Source organism: Myodes glareolus, chromosome 7 (genome assembly GCF_982192425.1).
Source record: "Myodes glareolus chromosome 7, mMyoGla1.1, whole genome shotgun sequence".
Taxonomy (NCBI): domain Eukaryota; kingdom Metazoa; phylum Chordata; class Mammalia; order Rodentia; family Cricetidae; genus Myodes; species Myodes glareolus.
The window spans coordinates 24,959,689-24,980,444 of NC_142032.1; the positions used below are offsets into that span (position 1 = coordinate 24,959,689).

Genomic DNA, 20,756 nt, shown 5'->3' on the forward strand with positions numbered 1-20,756 from the left:
AATCGTTTGTAATCCTTGGGTCTCCTAAAGTGGACTACGGGGGGCAAACTCAGTGGCAGAGCTGCATGTAACTAATGGCAGTGTAAGCAAGAATCCTGTAGGTTCAGCTCCCACCTAGCGAGAGCTTCTTCCGAAAGAAGCATGGACTCCTGTGGAGAAGCCTCGCTGGGCAGGCTGAGGCTCACTGTGTGCTGCACCCGAGCTGCACCCTGGCTGGCCTGGAACTCAATATGTAGACCAGGCTAGCCTCAAAGTTACAGCTATACGTCTGTGCTTCCCAAGTGCTAGGATTAAAGGAATGCATGACTATGCATGTCTCCCTTCTTCCTTCCCTTTCTCCCTCCCTTCCTCCCTCTCCCTTCCTTTTTCTTTGGAGTGGTTATTTGGTAGCATATGATGTCTAGTTAGAGTATTGTGTCCCCTATTATATGTCTTTCTCTCATTTATTTATTTATTTGTTTGTTTGTTTGTTTGATACACAGTGTTGCTACGTAGCCCAGGCTGATCAGGGACTTGTGTGTAATCAAGCATAGTCTCAAACTCAGTATCCTCCTGCCTCACCTTCTCAAGTATAAGAGAGCAAGACTACCTGCCCTTGTGACTAATTTAACTATTCTGCCACTAAGTTGGAATTCAGTTTTCCCCCCAGCCCTTTCCCCCAGTGCTGGTTGTTGCATGATGGGGAAGACACCTTTTGTTTAGGCTTTCTGAGATTGGGTGATGAGTGGGAGGGGTTGATGGGGGTGTCTTTTATCTTCTGAATCTCCACAGTCTCAGTGTTGACTTTATAGGTGTATCCTATCACTCCTGCCAGGAAGGTAACAGGTTTAGATGGTGATTTTATACTGTACTCAAAGTTTGTGAAACAGTGTACTGAAGGCATTGCTACTTCTAAACAGATTTGTCACTTAAGAATTCCCAGACTGTTACCCAAGTTTCCTTGTGCCCTTATTTGAAGTCTTAAACACCGTTTTCTTATCCTGAGGTGTGTGTGTGAGTGTGTGGTTTTTTTTTTTTTATCACAAACACTGTTTTTTAGACTTTGTATTCAGCGTCTCATCTTTCTTTAACAGTAAAATTGCCTTTTGGTTACTGACCTAGGAAATAATTGTTAGTAATGGCATTTCACTGGGGCATGGTGGAACATGCTGGTGCCTGCTTGAAATCCCAGCACTTGGGAGTAAAGACCAACAGATCAGGAATTCAGTGTCATCATCAGCTGTGCTTTCTAGTTCGAGGCCAGCCTGGGCTATAGGAAACCCGTGAAAAAAACACACACATAACCCCATTCCCAGAACAGGCCTCTCACTTTCAAATTACTGCCCTCAGTTTCCCCCCAGATGTCAGTGTGTGTGTGTGTGTGTGTGTGTGTGTGTGTGTGTAGAAGCTAGAGGTTGGTGTTGAGTAATCTTTAGTCATTTTCACCTTATTCGTTTGTGTGTATGTTCGAGGGTAAGTGTGCGTTATGGCACACACGTAGAGTCAGAGAGCAGCTTGCAGAGGTTGGTATGCTTCTTGGGTTCCGGGGATTGAATTTAGGTTGGTTTGGTGGCCAGCACCCTTATCTATTGAACCATCTCTTCAGCTCCCACTCAAGCTTACTCACTGAGGCAAGGTCTCTCTGTCAAACTCAGAGTTCCCACTATGATTAGTCTTGTTAGCTAGCTTGCTCTGGAGATCCTCTGACTCTACCTTAGAGCCTGGGATTACAGGAGCATTGCCTTGCGCCCCCCCCCCCCCGCATTTACATGGATTCTGAGGATCTGAACTCGGACCTTATACTTAAACGGCAGGTGTTTAATCAGAGCCATCTCCCACACCCTTGTCTTGAGATGCTAACAGTGTTTTATCCACAATCATGGTTGCTGGTCCTGGATTCTAGGTATCACCCATCTCTGCACTTGCAGAGTGCAGGGCTAGAGTGAGCTGCAGCATCCAGCTTTTATGTTGGTGCGAGGATGTGAACTCGCTTCCTCATGCTTGTGCAGTAGGTGTTTTATAGATTCAAGACATCTCCCTAATCCCAGGTTTGTAGTTTACTTTTTTTTTAATTTTATTTTTAATCTGCCTGCCTGCCTACCTGTGTGCATGTGTGTGTGTGTTGTCTATGTGCACATCTGTACACCACATACATACCTGGTTCCTGCATAGTCCGGAAGAGGTCATTGGATCCCGTGCGACTAGAGTTCTCATAGCCTGTTGTGAGCTACCCTGTGGGTCCTGGGAATTGAAACCCCAGGTCCTCTGGAAGAGCAGTCAGTGCTCTTAACCTCTGAGCCATGTCTCCAGCCCCTACTTTGAGAAATGTTTTTGTTTGTTTTGTGTGTGCTTTGTCTGCGTATATCTGTGTACCGCTTGGGTGCCTGTGCCTGTGCCGAGGAGCCCGGAAGAGGATCTGTCGTCTGAACTGGAGTTACAGATGGTTGTGAGCCACCAGATGAGTCCAGTGTGATACATTTAGTATTACTTGTAGTATTGATCTTCCCCCCCCCCTTATTTATTTATTTAAAGAATTTCCACTTCCTCCCCTCCTCCCAATACCCTCCCGCTCCCGCTCCCCCCACTGTAGTATTGATCTTTAAAATTCCAATATCAGTCTAGCATGGCAGTGCACACATGTAATCTTAATTCTTGGGAGACTGAGGCAAGACGATAGTGAATTTGAGGATAGCTTGGGCTGCATTGCATAAAGAACAAAGCAGAACCCAGCCAAACAAAATCCAAATCTCATTCCTGAAAAAATATGCATGAGAGACTGTGCTAATAGCAAATCTCTTTGGTTTACCAGCTTTTACATTGATTACATACATAATTATATATAATTTCAGAAAGGAAGGTATTCTGCTAAAAATCAGACTAGACTTTTCTCCCAATGCTTTGAGGTTCCCTCCTCATTTTCACATGTATGTGTAGTGTGCATGTGTATATGCAAGCTTTGCATATGTGTGGGCACCTGTGTGTGTATGGGTGTATGGAATCCTGAGTTTAATGTCGAGAATCTTCCTTGATTATTTGTCCATTTTAATTGGAGTGTGGAGGTCTCTTCATCACACCCAGAGTCTGCCATGTGACTAGTCTGGCTAACCAGTTTGATCTGGGGATCTCCAGTCTCCACCTTGAGAGGCTAGAATTGTAGGTGCGCCACCTCACCTTCCTGACATTTACGTGGGTTCTGAGCCTCTGAACTTGTGTCCTCATGCATATGTAGCAAGTGCCACTGAGTCATCTCTTGAGGTTAGCACAGTATTTTATCCAAATAATTCCATGCCTGTGGTTTACCTTTAGGTCTGGCTATTGTCATTTATTTGTTTTTTATTGTCTGGCTTAGGGCCTTATGCATACTAGACTAGTGTTGTACCTCTGAACTGCGTCAGCAGCCCTGGCTATCAGTCTTCAGAGATCTACCCTCATCTTCTAAGACGCCAGGGTACCAGTGTAGGTTCAGTTCCTCTTTGTACTTACAGATATAAGATGCATCCTTGGCTTTTCCTGATTCCTGTATGAACTGGTCAGTATTTGAGCTTTAATGTTTTGTCTGTTAAGTAGTTCCTAGTTAGACAAAAGTACCATTTATTGTACTCTGAAAAACAAAACCAAACCAAACTATGTCTACCCCAGACTCTGGGATCCCTTCGTTGTACCAACATCAATACACATCCTCTGGGATTTCCTTTGCTGGTGGTTCTTTTGCTCTCACTGTCTCTGGCCTTGCTGGAGAAGAAAGGGAAGACCTGCCAGAGGAAGCGCTATGCTTGTTTGGACAGTGCTGGAGATTGAACTCAGCCATCGCGCTATAGCCCCAGCCCGAGGAAACCCTTGAAAATAAGGTGTCTAGACGGCTCTTGCCGTGGCAGTCAGCACTTCAGCAGATTACGAAAATCTCTTGGGGGTCTGCCTGACTTTTCATTTGTTTCATGCCTTGGCTTTTGTTGCTTTCATGAGGCAGCTTGTTTGTCTTGTTTTCAAATATTTCACAGCATTGTTCTTCACAGAGGCTATTCCATATGCTCCGAGCACACGTATGTGAGACTCAGATGATCTTGTTCAGCCCTATCTTGCAATCCATCAGGCTGAACAATTTGGCTGATTCAGTACAGATTCTTACACAATCTCTCACCTTACTCTCCATCAGATACCTTTGCAATGTGTATGAACGTAGTTCTTGGTGATTAAAACCCAGTTGTAGGAGCACACTGATCAGCTCATGGTCCAGCCATGATGTCAAGTCCCCATCAAAGTGCATATCTAGATACAGAAGCTGCTCCATAGAACAACACCGTAGTGCTGGGTGTGAGGGGTGAGGTGAGGAGGAGGATAGCTACACCCTCCAAGCAGCCAATAAGACATTTCCTGCAGGGCGCAGTGGGAAAACAAGCTTAGCCGTGTGTGTGAATCAGTTCAGCCCTCAGCAGCAGAAGCTGCACCAACAGGAGCTGCAGCCCGCTGTCTTGGTTTGTCTTCTGTTGTTTGGGATGGCTGGTGTTATATGAATTTGCCCGATGGTCTTTTCTTTTTTTTTCTCCAGAGCAGTCACCATACAACAAATATCCTTTTCTTTCCAGTTTCCAAAAAACGACTTACAGCAAAATGAATAATCCAGCTATCCAGAGAATAGAAGACCAAATTGTCAAGTCTCCTGAAGACAAGCGAGAATACCGTGGACTGGAGCTGGCCAATGGTATCAAAGTGCTTCTCATCAGCGATCCCACCACGGACAAGTCGTCAGCGGCCCTCGATGTGCACATAGGTACAGTGCAGCCCTGTGGGTGATGCAATGGCAACAGATTTGCTAGAGGGTGCCGTGAGTGTCAGGACCCAATAGCTGTCACATTTATGATTTTTGTTATTATTTTATTATTGATGGTTTTGTTTTTGAGACAGGATCTCACTCTGTAGCCTAGGCAACCTAAAATTCACTGTGTTGCCCATGTTGGCTTCTTAATTTGATATGATCCTCCTGCCTCTCAAGCGCTGGAGTTATAGACATGAGCCACCATGCCTGCTTGTGGTGTTTTGAGACAAGGTCTCACTGTTAGCTCAGGTTGGCCTGGAACACGTTATTAATAGAGTCTTGTTATGTTTCCAACTTAGGTGATATAGCAGCAAAGAAATTCATTCCATCCTTTAAGCCAGTTCTTTTTTTCTCTTGTATAATGAACTTGTTATTTGATGGACTCTTGTGTATACATTTCTTCTAAATGTAATGTTACTTTTTAGTCCTCTTAACCTCCTACATACATAATATGCTTAATGGGAAACTACTTCTTTTTAATAGTTTTTTTTTAAATTAAAGGTTTATGCGACATTTTTGTTTGTTTGTTTGTTTTTTGAGACAGGGTTTCTCTGTGTAGCTTTGAATCCTGTCCTGGAACTAACTCTGTAGACCAGGCTGGCCTCAAACTCATAGAGATCTGCCTGACTCTCGAGTGCTGGGATTAAAGGCGTGCGCCACCACTGCCCAGTTCACTGACATTTTATAATGGGGGAATAAGCTAATATTGAACAAATAACTACTGCTTACCTTAATGTAGTGCTTTGCAAATATCTAATTTTGTTTCTTTCCTTTCTTCCTTTCTTCCTTCCTTCCTTTCTTTTTTTTTTTTCAGACAGGGTCTCTATTATGTAGCCCTGGCTGTCCTGGATCTCACTATGGAGACCAGGCTACTAATATCTAATTTGTATTCAAGGGATTAAGATAGTAATACATAAAAGACATAATTGAAGCAAGAGAAGTATTCTGCTTAAAATTTCACTGCTATGTTGAGTGTAGTGGCTCACACTTTAACACTTGCAATTGGGAGTTGAAGTTTGGAGAATTACTGCAAGTTTGAGACCAGTGAGGCACATATAGAGACTTTCTTTCAGAATAGCAGTATAAGGAAAATTAGAAATAAGAGCGTTTTGTAGTTGTGGGGCTGCTGCTCCTCAAATGAGGCTTCCCAGGGACACCACTCAGTTGGTCCAGTGCTACCCCGTAAGTGATGGCCAGGCAGGAGCTAGATAGAGCCTGGGTCTTCTTGTTTACTTTCTAAGTAATGCCATTTTTAGAGCAACCTCACTTGCCTCTCTTGGTGTGTGTTATGTTGAGAATTTCAGACCACTTATAACCCATTAAAAAGTGATTAATTGCATATGCATTTTAATAATGACGTGTGTTGTCTCTTCCAGGTTCATTGTCAGACCCTCCAAATATTGCTGGCTTAAGTCATTTTTGTGAACATATGTTGTTTTTGGGAACAAAGAAATATCCTAAAGAAAATGAATACAGCCAGTTTCTCAGTGAACATGCCGGAAGTTCAAACGCCTTTACTAGTGGGGAGCACACCAACTACTATTTCGATGTTTCCCACGAACACTTAGAAGGAGCCCTGGACAGGTAACGCTGAATGCCCTGCAAAAGATCTAATTTTGTTCAGTTCCTCACGTTAATAAAAATAGTAATTATTGTTTTTACAGAGATGATATCACCATTTTATAATTTAACAAAGATATTGTAGGACTGCTGAGCTGGTCAGTGTGGCCCTGGCTGCCTGGCTTGTTGACCTGAGTTTGATGTAGGATTCGCATGATGGAAGGGGACATAAGTCACCCTCCGACCTCCACGTACCTTCCTCTTCTCCTCCCTGCTCAAGATAATTAAAAAAAGTATTTTTTGTTTTAAAAGGTATTTGTAGCCAGGTATGGTAGCAAATGCCTCTAATCCTACTGTGGAGGCAGAGCTAGGTGGATCCTGTGAGTTCCAGGACAGCCAGGGCTATATAGTGAGATCCCGTCCTTAGAAAACAAGAAACCGTGTTAAAAAGCAGAAAAATTAATGAGAAATGTCACATATTCACATCAGAGTAGACAGAAAATAATTATACAACTGTAAATTGGCCTTTAGGACCATAAAATATTATATTGACTTATAAAATTCTTACAAGCCCTTCTCATTGTAACTGGATTCTCATCTTTAACGATGGTAAAGAATAACCTGTGACGGCCTGGAGGCATGACTCAGCTGTAAGAGCACTTGTTGCTCCTCCAGAGAGAATCTGGGCTTGTCCCACCATGCACGTGGTGACTCATAGCTGTCTGTAGCTCCAATTCCAGAGATTCTGATGCCCCCCTCTGGCCCCAGACACACACACACACACACACACACACACACACACACGGTCCATATACATACATGCAGCAAAACATTCAAACATTAAAAAAAAAATCTTAAGAATAAAAGAATAATTTGTGCCAGTGTCACAGATCTCTTTAAGACCCACTTCATGTTCCAGAATGTCTTATGTTAGACCTTCTCTTTCCCTAGTTTCACACTTCTCAGGGATACTTACTTAGTGGGTATAGAATTAAAGACAAAGCAAAATCCCATGCGTGTGTGTGCATGCCCTGGTTTGTGTTATGTGTTCTGTGCAGGTATGCAGATGCCACAGAGTGCATGTGGAGGTTGAATGACAGCTTTGCATGTCAGTCCTTGCCTTGCCCATTTGAAGCAGAGTCTCTACCACAGACAGCACCAGGCTCGCCGCCTGCCTGCCTGCCAGCTCCTGGGAGGAATGCTGGGATTACAGACTCATGGTGCTGTTCTGGGTCCAAATTCAAGTCTTCAGTCTCACTGAGCCGTCTTCCCAGCTTGGATACAGACTCTTTCAACCCAACCTCCTATTTCAACCCTGAGGATGTCTTGAGAGTATTTATGGAACAGGCTCCATTAGGACAGTGTAATTTCTTTTATTTAAATTTTAAATTGGCCACATGTAGTGGTGCACACCTTATTCCCAGCACTTGGGAGGCAGAGACAGGTGGATCTCTGAGTTTGAGGCCAGCCTGGTCTACATAGTGAGTTTCAGGATAACCAGGGTTTCAGAGAAACCCTGTCTCGAAAACAAAAGATTACTTATTTACTTTGCGTGTATATGGGGGTAATGCACATGTCATGGGATGTATGTAGCAGTCAGAGGACAGCTTGTGAGAGTCCCTTATCTCCTACTATGTGGATCACGGGATTGAACTTAGGGCGTCAGGCTTGGTGGCAGACACCTTTGCTTGTCATGCCATCCCCATCTTGATGGCCCTGATTTGTTCTTTTTTTTCCCTTTTCCTGTCTTTTTTTCTTTCCTCCTTCCCTCCCTCCCTCTCTCCCTCTCTCCCTCCCTCCTTCCTTCCTTTCTTTCCTTTTCTTTTTTTATTTTTGTAAAGTAAATACATTATTTTTTAGATTTATTTATGTATTTTTTGTTTATGGGTGTTTTTTTCTGGGTATACACCAGAAGAGGGCATCAGATCCCATGGGACTACAGTTATAGATGGTTGTGAGCCACTATCTGGGTTCTGGGAATTTAATCCAGGACTTCTGGAGGAGTAGTCCTATGGACTCAAGAAAGGTATATTGGTTGCTTATGTTAGAGTTACATACCATGTTATTTGTTAAATTGATGCTTATTAAAAATTCCTAGACTATTTACTCTTTTATAAAAGCTTGTAACCATGGCTTCGACGCTGTGATTTACGGGTTTCGCTGCGCTGTTGTTTTTCTGATTAAAGTTTTTCTAGAATTCGAATCACACCTTTTAAAATTCAGTTACTTAATTTGTTTGTCCTGAGGTGCCTGAGTTTTAATGAGATTGCATATTGCAGGCTGTACATTTAAGGTTTTTAAAACATTTAAAAATTTTTTTAGTATGTGTGTATGGTAAGTGCGTGTGCATGTGAGATGTGTGTATGTGTGTGATGTGTTTGTGACTATGTAATGTTCGTATGAGTTTATGTGAGTGTGTATGTGCATGTATGTACACGTGTATGATAATTTGTATGATGTGTGTGCATGTGACGTGTGTTTGTGACTGTAATGTATGTATGAGTATGCATGAATATATAAGTATGTGATAAAGTGTGATACGTGTGCATGTGATGTGCACTTGTGACATGTGGGGGGTAGGTAGAGTGTGTGCACATGCCTTGGTGCATATGCAGAGATCAGAGGGGATTTGATTTTCTCTTTCTACTGTGGACTCCTGAGATCAAACTTAGATTGTTGGCTTGCATGGCAAGTACTTTTATTTGCTGAGATGGTCCATTGGCTGCACACTGAAGATGTGACAGAGTTATCAACTGCTTTCCCCTTCTTTTGAAGAAATTTAAACTTCATAGAGATGTCAGACTGCATCTTAAGTTATACTTGTATTTTTACTCATTTTAGCATCTCTGGAAAGATCAACAACTAAATTTACATATGTCCAATATTAAATTTTTCTTTTATTACTTAGAACTTCTTTTATATTCCTTTTTCTTAAAGCAGTGTATTTTTCCTCCCTCTCTCTCTCTCTCTCTCTCTCTCTCTCTCTCTCTCTCTCTCTCTCTCTTTCTCTCTCTCTTCTAGAAATGAGACAAGGTCTCACTATGTCCCTGGCTGTACTGGAACTCACTGTGTACACCAGGCTGTCCTTGAACTCAGAGATCTCCCTGCCTCCCAAATGCTGGGGTTAAAAGTGTGTACCACCAAGTCTGACCCTATTTTTTTTTTTTCCCGGGTCTTGTGCATTCTAAGCAAGCATTTTGTTACTTAGCTGTGTCCTCAATCAACCGCAGTTTCTTATGGTCGTGTGTATTCATATTAACCATAGAAAAGTTTTTTTTAAAATATTTATTTATTTACTTATTATGTATACAATATTCTGTCTGTGTGTATGCCTGCAGGCCAGAAGAGGGCACCAGACCTCATTACAGATGGTTGTGAGCCACCATGTGGTTGCCAGGAATTGAACTCAGGACCTTTGGAAGAGCAGACAATGCTCTTAACCACTGAGCCATCTCTCCAGCCCCCGAAAAGTTTTAAAAATATTTTAAAAGCTGTTCTTTTAAAATCATAGTTCTCAAGTTGGTAATTCTGTCTTATTTTCTTAGGTTTGCCCAGTTTTTCCTGTGTCCCTTGTTTGATGCAAGCTGTAAAGACAGAGAGGTCAATGCCGTCGACTCAGAACATGAGAAGAACGTGATGAACGACGCCTGGAGACTCTTCCAGTTGGAAAAAGCTACTGGGAATCCCAAACACCCCTTCAGCAAATTCGGGACAGGTTTGTCAACACCATGCATCAACTTCTGTGCTCATGGGTTCCCTGCACAGTGCTGTTATAATTTCTCATTTCATTTTGAATCTCATTCAAGTAGGAGTCCACATATTTGAGGAGTGGAGCAGTTATCCAGTGCTTTGAGAATGCTAGGCAAGCATTCCAAACTAAGCTGCACCCTATTCTTTGTTTTTGTGTTTTTGAAACACTGCAACCCAAGCTAGCCTCAAACTTGAAATCCTTCTGCTTTAGCTTCCCTACTGCTAGAATTACAAACTATTACCCAGCAAGGTTACTGTGCTTTTAAAAATGCTTTAGTTGTTATAAAATATAAAACAATGATAATATTTTAATTAGTATGTTTATAAATTTGTTTATTTTCTAAATGAATTTCTTTAGGTTTTAGATACTGTTTCCTAGACATACAATAGCATCCAGAAAAATTGACATAACTACAGAATTAGGTGTTTGTAGAAGTTAGGAAGGTAGGCATAGTGGCTTCCTAATTGTACTCTTATAGAAATCTTTCTCCTCCCTCTGTTCTTTCCTTCCTTCTTTTTGTGTCTCTTTCTTTTAGACAGGGTCTTTTGCATCTCGGGCTGGTTTTATCACACTCTGTGGAGGAGGATGGGTCATCTTGAACTTTTGATCTCCCAGTGCTGAAATTACAGGCCTGATTACCACATTATTTCTCTTTAAATCTGAATCCTGGTTGGTATCCATGTGACTTTTCCCCTTTTCTCTAGACGCACCTTTGGTGTCAGTTCTTTAGATTTTAATAAATTGGAAACCTTTGTCCTTCTAGTTTTGGTTTTGGTATTTGATTGCGGGTTCTTTTTTCCCAGACAATGGAAATCAAAGTGGGAGCAGTTGACTATTTTCACAAGCAGCCTTGGAACAGGAAAAGAGAAAATTGGTTGTGGTTATTCTCTGAAGGCGTAAGTCACAGACAATACCACCCAGTTTGGAATTATGATTAATAGAATGGTTATTTATTCAAAGGGGAAAAAACTTACAGATTACCGTCCCAGACAACAGCCCCTCCGCGCGAACAGGAAAGGAGTCTAGAAGCTGGAAGCGGAGCCGGAAGCCAGAGAGAGGAGGACAGCCGCTGCTTTTTTTAAAGAGAGAGAGACCGCGCCTCAATGGGCTGGTAACTCAGCAGCGATTGACTAAAGGAGCGGAAGGAGCTCCCGCAGCAATTCTCGAGTGATCTGTTTGTCCGGTTGTAACCCCATAGACACAGAGAGCAACTGGGTGTAGTCAACTGGGAAGGAAATAAAAGAGGAAAGACAAGAGTGAGTGGCTCCACTTGACACACAGGTGGACCAGAAACAAGTGGGAGGACTTCTGGGTGGGGCTGTGTTTCTGCTATGGGTGACACTTTCTTAATTGTTAGGTCATTTTATGTAACAAGTTCCAAGATTATAGACGGGGCCATGTTTACTTTATTGGCCAGCTGGCAAGTTATTTTTTTACTTCTCAGAATGGAAAGGGTATTATCAACACTAGCAGGGTCAGCAGGTGGGGAGGCCAGGCAAACTCAGGATTTCCCAGGTCATTATCCCTTTCACACCTTGCGGGTTTTTTATTGAATTTTGTGTTAACAAGTACTTACTTTACATACAGTGTTTTATTTATTTATTGTCTTATTTTTATTTGGTATTTTGAGACAGGGTCTTCTGTGTAGTCCATGCCTTGAAGTCACAATTTTCTTCCTCAGCCCTCGAGGGCTGTGACTACAGTTGTGTGTGTTGCTCATGTAGCCCACACTGGCCTCCGACTCACTGTGCAGTCCAGGCTGGGCCTTCTGAGTGCCGTGGTTACAGGCGTACACCTCTACATCTGGCCTCCTTTGCCCGTGATATGATCCGGCTGTTTGCTTTCCTGTCACGGAGTTGAGAGTTCTTTGTAAAGTTTTGTTAACTCATCACATCTGCTATCTGCAGGTTTTTCCAGTCTGTATGTTGCCTTTTCATTTCGCTGGTTTCTTTTTTCTCTTTATGTAAATGTTTACTAGAGGATGTAGTTCCGTTTATGTAGCTTGAATCTATGATGTGGTATCAGAAACGTCATTGGAACGGCCCATAGCAAGAAGTTTTTCTGTGTTGTTTTCTAGAAGTCTCTTGTTAGATCTTTCTCCATTTTGATCCTAACTCTTGTGTTCAAATAAAATGGTAGGTGTTGAATCAGATTCATTTTTGAAAGGGTTTATAGATATATTTATTGGTGGTATCACTGGATTATTAGTACAGAGACTAGAATACAAAGAAATTAATACTTTAAAGAGATCATTAACTTTTTAAAAAAATTTCTCAATTTTTTTCATTTTTGTATTTTGACACAGAGTTTCTCTACATAGTCCTGGCTGTCCTAGAACTCTCTCTGTAGACCAGGCTGGCTTTGAACTCACAGAGAGCCGCTTCTCTCTGCCTCCCACGTGCTGGGATTTAAGGTGTGCGCCACCATGCCCTGTGGAATAATTGATATTAAGTATAACATTTGTATAGATGGATCATTTTGATCATTATTTATGTGTATATCTGTGTATGCCGTGTGCATGAGTGGTTGTGGAAGCCAGAAGAGGGTGTCAGGTCTCTAGAACTGGAATTATAGGCAGTTGTGAGCCACCTGATATGGGTGTTAGAAACTGAACTTGGGTTCTGTGTAAGAGCTGCATATATTCTTAATTACTGAGATATTTCTTCAGCCCCTAAATCTGATTAGATTTGCCAAGAAATGTAGAACTAGTTCCAAAACTTTTATTCTGATGATAGTTTGAACTGGAGTTCTGGTGTATCCCATTCTCAAACCAGTTGTTAGGCTAGCAAGATGGTTTAGCCTGTCAAGGCACTTTTTGACAAGCCTGACCTGAGCTTGATCCCTGGGACCATATGGTAGAAGAAGAGAGGTAGTTTTACAAAAGAGAAAGAGAGAGAGATAACTTCTGCAAATTGTTCTCTGAGTACATGCACACACACTATATATATACTCAATAAAATGCATAAATAAAACCAGCTGTTATTTTGCTGTACTTGAGCCAAGTATAATCAATTTTGTTTTTAATTAACTATGCAGATAGGTGGGATTTTTATAGCAGTTCTTTGGTATAGGATAAAGCCAGTGAGAGGAAAAGAGCTTAATTCCAGATATACAAAGTGGAGACTATCAGTCCCAGGCATGGGATTCCACTCAGACGCCTCATCATGGCCATGGCGGCTCTCCTCTGTGGTTTGTAATTCTAGCAACAATCCAGTTAGCAGTAGCTGATTTGTGCTACAAATCCAAACCACTAGGGTTTTCGGGTTTCAGTGAATGAACAATTTAATCCTCGTGCCCTTTTGTAATAATCCAAGAACGTGGTTTATCCATTGCAGCATCACTAGCAAAGGAGGCCTTTAGTCGCACTGATCAGATTTCTGCTTACATAATGCAGCCATCTATAAAGGTTTTGACAGCGGTACTATTGTGCAGAGCTGTGAGTTCCTGGTCCTCTGTTAGGGTGAGGTTCCATGACAAGGCCTTCCTAGCCTTTGCCCTAACTGCCGTTCTAGCCATTACTCCTGTACTTTACTTTTGAACATGATCTCACTCTGTCGCCTTGGCTGGCCTGGAACGGGCTCCATAGACCAGACTGGCCTGATGAAATTAGAAGAGATCCTCTTGCCTCTGCTCCTGAGTGCTGGGATTAAAGGTGTGTGCTGCCACCCCAACCTCATTATCCTGTTGGCTTGACTAAGGTTGAGTGTAGATTCTCTTTAGACTCCACGTCAGAGGTGACACTAGAATGCAGTATACTTGACTGCAGTATGAACTTGAAATGAACACAATGTTCTTCTGAAAGGGTCAAAGCAAGTAAACATGCAAAGAGGAAATTTACAGCCCTCACCGCCCCACACTGAGGAACATTCTGAGGAGCCAGGAGCAGACATTTGTCTCATTTCTCCAGTGTTCCTCTAATGTACCAGTGCAGGCTGTGTTTTATTCACATAGTAGGTCATGCCTTGAGGCAGCAAGACAATGGCAGACAGAGCAAGACTCCCTTGGAGCCCAGTCCTCTGACAATCCTTGCCTTATGGTCCCCAAACTGCAAAGGACTTCTTTACGTGCTGTAGATATGGATGGAGGAGAGAAGGCCTTCACCCTGACCAGGCTGCGGGGTGTCCAGTGAGAGAGTTCCTGAGAAGTCCTTGTACCTCTGTCCATCCGGATATCCCAGCAGCTAAGAGACATTTTTATTCACCCTTCTGCATTTTGCCAGAACTAAAGGGGCAGCACCTTCATGACTGCAAATACCAGTTTTGAGTCCACTGGTATTCACAGAGGTGAGAAACTGTGTCTTTCATAATCTGTGGCCCGCAGATCTATCAGTACCAGATTTATGCCCTAGCTGGCAGATGCCCACATTCCCTCGGGCTGCTGTGAGCTGAAGGTCTCTCCTGTCCCTGCTGTCACAGATATTTGGGTCAAAGCCACTTTGCAAACAGCTTAGAATAACATTCCTATCAATGCAGGCTTGTAGCAAGGAAACAGTATTCTGAGAATCATTTATAAAAACATATGGACGTGTGTGATGGTGTACCCTGTAATTGCTGCATTTGGGAAGTAGAGGCCAGAGGATCAGGAGTTCAAGGTCATCGTCAGCTACATAGTGAGTCTAAGGCCAGCCTGGACCACACAATACTCTATCACAAACAAACAAAGGTACAGTACTGTTCTGAGGTGATGGATGGAATAGGTGTGATCCGTAAGATTAGATCTTTCCTTCAGTGGCCACTCAGTGCTTTATCTGAATTCTTTACAAAGTTCAACGTAAATATTCAGTGATGTGCTGCAGTGACCTGCAGCCTAAAGCATACTAAAACAGCATCAGATCCTGCCAACTGGGCCAATCCGAAGCAAGCAGAGCTCGCTCTGGGCTATGTTGATTTCTTGTCCTTGACTATTTGACATGACAGCTTTGTCGTAGATAATGATGTTCTTCCATTGGGCATTATGGTGTTTGCCTCTCTGAAATAGTATTGATTCTTAATGCCTTCTCTCCCTAATTCTGATTTTCTTAATTCTACTATTCTTTCTCTCTTCATTAGCTTATAGATACAGTGAACAGAAAAATTCTCTTTTCTCCTGTTTGGGACAGTGGTGCAATTATTGCTCAAAAAGCAGGATAAGTGTTTCATTCTTTCTATTCAGTTACCAATATTCAAAATGTGTTGGTTCCCTGCCATCCTCCAGAGATAACTAATTTATTTTTTGAGTATCACAATCCTTGTGAATACATGGTATATTTTAATTGACTTAATTATTACTATTCTCTAAGCTTTTCCATGGGTTTTGTGTTCCTGTTCCCCTTTTCACCTTCCTTTTATTTTCCCAAAGTAGTGAAACATTTTCTTCAGAAACATAGTAAAATTACAGGTTAGCTATACTAGGAGGGAGCAGCGGGGCCATCACTCCTAAGCTGCTAATGGGCAATTATTTCTTTAAAAAAGTTATCTTTCCCTCCCTCCCTCCCTCCCTCCCTCCCTCCCTCCCTCCCTCCCTCCCTCCCTCCCTCCCTCCCTCCCTCCCTTCTTTCTTTCTTTCTTTCTTTCTTTCTTTCTTTCTGAGACATGGTTTCTCTTGTAGTCCTGACTGTTCTGGAACTTGCTCTGTAGATCAGACTGGCCTCAAACTTGGAGATCTGCCTGCCTCTGCCTCCCAAAGACATGCACCACTACCGCCCAAATTTTAAAAAAAAAGAAATTCTTATTTATTATTCCTTTGTTTTTATGATACTGAGTATAGAACTTAGCCCCATGGCTGCTTAACAAGTCATCAACCGCAGAGTTACACTCTTCCTTCCCTTGTTTCTTTTGGGGATATATAGCTATGGAAAAGTTGAAATTTTAGTAAAAACAAGAACCAAATCAGTCAAGTGTTGAGGTATTTTGTGATAACACTTAGAAGATTCTCCTGAAGTCCTTTTCAGGACACATATCTTATACTAATAATGTTTAATTATAATGCAATTGCTCCTTTCAATTTTCTAAGAAAATTCATGTGCATAAAAGAGCTGTAGTATCTTCCAGGATTTTTAGAATACCAAGAAGAAAAGATTTAAAAATTTTTAACTTTATTATTTATTATTTAATGTGTATAAGTGTTTATCTGTATGTGTGTATGTGTACCGCATGTGTGTCTGGTGCCCAAGGAGATCAGGAAAGGGTTTCAGATTCCCCCCTGAAACTGGAGTTATGGTTGTAAGCAATCCTGTGGGTCTGGGAACTGTACCCAGGTCCTCTGAACCATCTCTCCAACCCCTGTAGAAGGAGACTGAGACTGTTCTTTCTTTTCTCGACTGCTCAGACCTGAATAATCACACAGAAACTATATTAATTACAATACTGTCAATGACTCTAGTATATTTCTAGTTAGCTCTTACATCTTAAATTAATCTGTTTACTGCTATGAGGCTGTAACCTACTGGTAAGGTTATGGTGTGTCCTCCTTTGGCATCTCTGACTCTGCCTATTCTCTCTATGTCTCTGTTCTGATTTCCTGCCTGATTTTACTCTGCTAAGCCATTGGCCCAAACAGCTTTATTCATCAACCAATAAAAGCAACACATATACAAAAGGACTTCCTACGTCAAGCTGCTAAGAAAGGGCTTTTTTAAAAAAAGTCTATAATGTTCCACTAACTGCAGTTAATATCACCATTAGCATAATGTTTTAAACCCTGGGTCTTCAGAGCGCTGAGGGCTGTCACGGTTGTGCTGTTAGTTTGGCCTTTGCTTGAGCACCTTCATTATTACACAGGTCATTTCAGACACCTGTAGTTTCTTCTTTTTAATTAATTTTTATTTATCTTTGTGTGTATAGGTATTTTACTTGCATGCATATCTGTGCACCATATGTGTGCCTGATGCCCACAGAGGTCCAAAGAGGGTGTCAGATTTCCTGGAACTGGAGTTACAGGCAGCTGTGAGCTGCCATGTGGGTGCTGGAAGAGCAGCCAGTGTTCTTAACCACTGATCCATCTCTCCAGCCCTGAGAATACCTATAGTTTCTAAGACAGATATCTAAAATATCATACTGATTCCTTCTCACCATAGCAGAAATACATTGCTGGCCTCAAATTATATGGGGGAAGTCAGTTTTATTTTCTTGAAAAATTAAAATTTGGATTTCTAGTACTTGTTTATAGACTTTTTTGTCTTAAATATAGTTTCAAATAGTTGTTACAGTGAAAACATACAGAATATTAACACTAAGTTTGTATACTTTTTATACTAAATAAAACTTAAAATAAAAAATATACAGTGCATTTAATGGATTTTATAGTTTTCAAAACCCTCTCCACATACACATCACATTTTCCCTTGTGGTGTTGAGGGTGTGCCGTGCACATGCTAGACAAGCATTTTCCACTGCTGAGCTCCAGTGGAAGCCTCCTGTCCTGTTTCTTACGCTCCTAGGATGTCTGTCTCACAGTGGGGAGTGAAGGAGTCAGGGATCCATCCTGCCCTTGACCACCGGTCATGTCTCCCTATCACCCAGTTACAGATAAGATACACAACCCCTTTGAGATGTTTGGAGGCCTTTTCCGAGTTACTTAGCTTTTACCTGATGGAGTCGGTACAAGAATTCCTGAGTGTCCCAAATGCCAGCCAAGGCAGGATTTCTTCCAGTCGACCTAGGGTGAAGGGGCCACAGACAGCATCCTGATGTCCTTGGTCTAGAACTAGGGCTTGCTTTAATGTTGACCGAGCCAAGTAGGATTCAAGATTCAAGTCGCAGCATTTTAATTTGGTACAAGTGACCCAGCTTAATTAGCACTAATTTAGAACGGTGTGTGTCTGGAGAGGGAACTGCTAGCTGTCATCTCACTGTATTCAAATCGTCCTCTACATGTGGGTTTGGGGTGGGAAGTGATCATCGGGACCATTTATTCAGCTTTCTTCTCTACTTTTCTAGCTACAGTGCTAATTTTTTCCCGTTTGGAATGCATGCATCTTTTTGTGTGATATATGCATAAGCAGGATTCCTTCCTCTGCTTCACTGTACGGCAGCCCCTGATGTACACGGTCTTTACTACAGACCGGCGCTGATTTTGATATGCAGTTTGACCCTAATTCTCACAGGAGCTCTTACACCAGCGTGCCATGTGCATCACTGGAGAGCTATGAAAATAACACCGCATCCTATTTTTCCCAATTTGGATGAAACCCATGAGAATTAAAAATCACAAATTTAATGCTTCTTCTCAAAATAGTAAATTTGTTCTTTTCTTCCCACAAGTAACTTAGTAAATTCCGAAAAGATTCCCCAGTGAGTCCGTTCAATCAATTATAGGAAGCACGGGGAATTGAAAACTAAAGCAAGTGTGAGTGGAAGCCAGTGGATCTCATTTTATCTAAAAATGATCATAATGCCTATCCCCTGAAGATTTTAGCAAGCTTTTTATTCGTTTGCTGTTTGAGACAGTCTTACTGTTTAACGCAGGCTGACCTCAAACTCACTGTGTAACAGTCTGGCCTGGGGCTGCTGTCCTTCTGCCTTAGCCTTCTTTTAGGATTATAGGCATGTGCCACCATGCCTAGCCTAAAAAGCATAGCTTTCATGTAACGTTTGTAGTTTCTTATGAAAAACTCTAGTTATTAATTAGCCAGGTATGGTTTTTGACCCCAGAACTCCAAGGCAAAGGCTGGCAGACCTCTGAGTTCAAAACCAGCTTGTTCTATGTATCGAATGAGACCCTGCCTCAAACAAACAAATAAATACAATTAATAATCTATTTTTATTGTATTGCCCTGCCCTGTATATTCACTTTATGTTCAAACATGATATGTCTTAGTTTCTTTTTTTTTCTTTTTTTAAAAATTATTTATTTATTTATTTATTTATTATGTATACAATATTCTGTCTGTGTGTGTGCCTGCAGGCCAGAAGAGGGCACCAGACCTCATTACAGATGGTTGTGAGCCACCATGTGGTTGTTGGGAATTGAACTCAGGACCTTTGGAAGAGCAGGCGATGCTCTTAACCTCTGAGCCATCTCTCCAGCCCCATGTCTTAGTTTCTTACATTCATCTTATAGTTTCTTAAGTCTCAGTAATAATGAAACTATAATGTTCCCAAATTTCGTCTTTTCTAAGAAATGCTTTTTATCCATTTTTAGGAAACAAATATACTCTAGAGACTCGACCCAACCAAGAAGGCATCGATGTAAGACAAGAACTCCTGAAATTTCATTCTACATATTATTCGTCCAATCTGATGGCTATTTGTGTTTTAGGTCGAGGTAAGAACTCTTCAGACTGTTCAGACAGTTAGTGGAGTGGTGTTTAGTTTTTGTCCATTTTGACATTTTACAAAGTATTAGCAGGGTTGGAAGTATCGGTATTTATCTGCTCATCGTCTTGAAAATGACCTGCAGATGAGAAATATACTTAAGCCTGCAGTCTTCCAAGAAGAACTGGAGACCTGATGCTCACGCGAGTTACTGGTGGGCTTTCTGACTGCAATAAGGAAAGACTGCGTGGAGGAAGATTTGATCTTACAGTAGTTAAAAAGTCTGCACGTTAATGAAACCGTAGAAGACAATAGATAGATAGAAGTATTTGTAAGTGACAAAGGTTTGTTTTTAAGGTGGAATTAGTGATAATGTGTTGTTTCCCTGTTAAACTGTTGTTTTGTTTTTGCTTTAAGTAGTGCTGGAGTCGGCTGTGGCTGCTGTTCTGTATTGCTAGTGGTAAATGGGGCCTTCAGCTGCCCTAGTCTCTCTGAAGGGCAGTTTATTTTTATGATTATTTGAGGCAGGGTCTCACTGTGAAGACTAGGCTAGCTTTGAATTTGTGATAGTCTTCCTGCTTCTGCCTCTCAAATGTTGAGATTATAGGTGGGAACCTGGCCCAAAATTAAAAGAGTTATAGTTGATTTAGATACAAGACAAAATGGATAAAAAGAATACTAAAAATGTATGAATGTGGTATAACAGTTAGAACTTACACTCTGTAGAGTTCAATAGCTTTACTTTGAAGACCAAACATACTGCCTACTTACCCCGTGACTGTGAACTAAGGAAGTTAGCGAACTTTTCAAAATATCTGATTTAGGGTTTGTGAAATGGAGATGGGGGCTGGAGAGACTGTCTTCTTCTTTTTTTTTTTTAAATATTTATTTATTTGTATATTTATTATGTATACATAATTCTGTCTGAGTGTATGCCTGAAGGCCAGAAGAGGGCACCTGACCTCGTTACAGATGGTTGTGAGCCACCATGTGGTTGCTGGGAATTGAACTCAGGACCTTTGGAAGAACAGGCAATGCTCTTAACCACTGAGCCATCTCTCCAGCCCCGAGACTGTCTTCTAACCTCTGTGTGTATGCACACATGTAAATAAATACAGCTTTTAAAAAACTTTATAATACTGCTTATTAAAGATATATAGGCCTAGAATATTCAGTATTACTGGATATATAGAACCCAGTCCTGAAAAATGTGGATCTAAAAGCTGTCTTGTATCTCAGATAAAAATGTATGCTCAGGCTGCGTCCTGGAGCTAATCCTATTCCCACAGGCACTGGCTCTGCAGCTGCCTCTTTTAAAGGTAACTTTAACTAACTCTCTATTGTTCTATTTATAAATAAGACTCAAGATTCAAAGGCTGGGGTGAAAACTCGCTAACTCAGAAAAGCTAGGTCACAATTA

At 41.6% G+C, this 20,756-nt stretch overlaps 1 protein-coding gene across 4 annotated transcripts in view; it reads left to right on the forward strand.

The window, feature by feature from the left end:
* Positions 1-20,756, forward strand: part of Ide (insulin degrading enzyme) — a 92,646-nt gene that overhangs the window by 24,971 nt on the left and 46,919 nt on the right. For 3 of the 4 annotated variants that reach the window (XM_048438922.3, XM_048438920.3, XM_048438921.3), the window contains exons 2-5: positions 4,563-4,747; positions 6,169-6,376; positions 9,898-10,067; positions 19,224-19,346. In XM_048438922.3, coding sequence (XP_048294879.1) covers positions 4,563-4,747; positions 6,169-6,376; positions 9,898-10,067; positions 19,224-19,346 — 686 coding nt within the window. Of the gene's footprint in view, positions 1-4,339; positions 4,452-4,562; positions 4,748-6,168; positions 6,377-9,897; positions 10,068-19,223; positions 19,347-20,756 lie in introns of those variants that run through there. The other variant, XM_085693833.2, reaches the window with a different exon arrangement.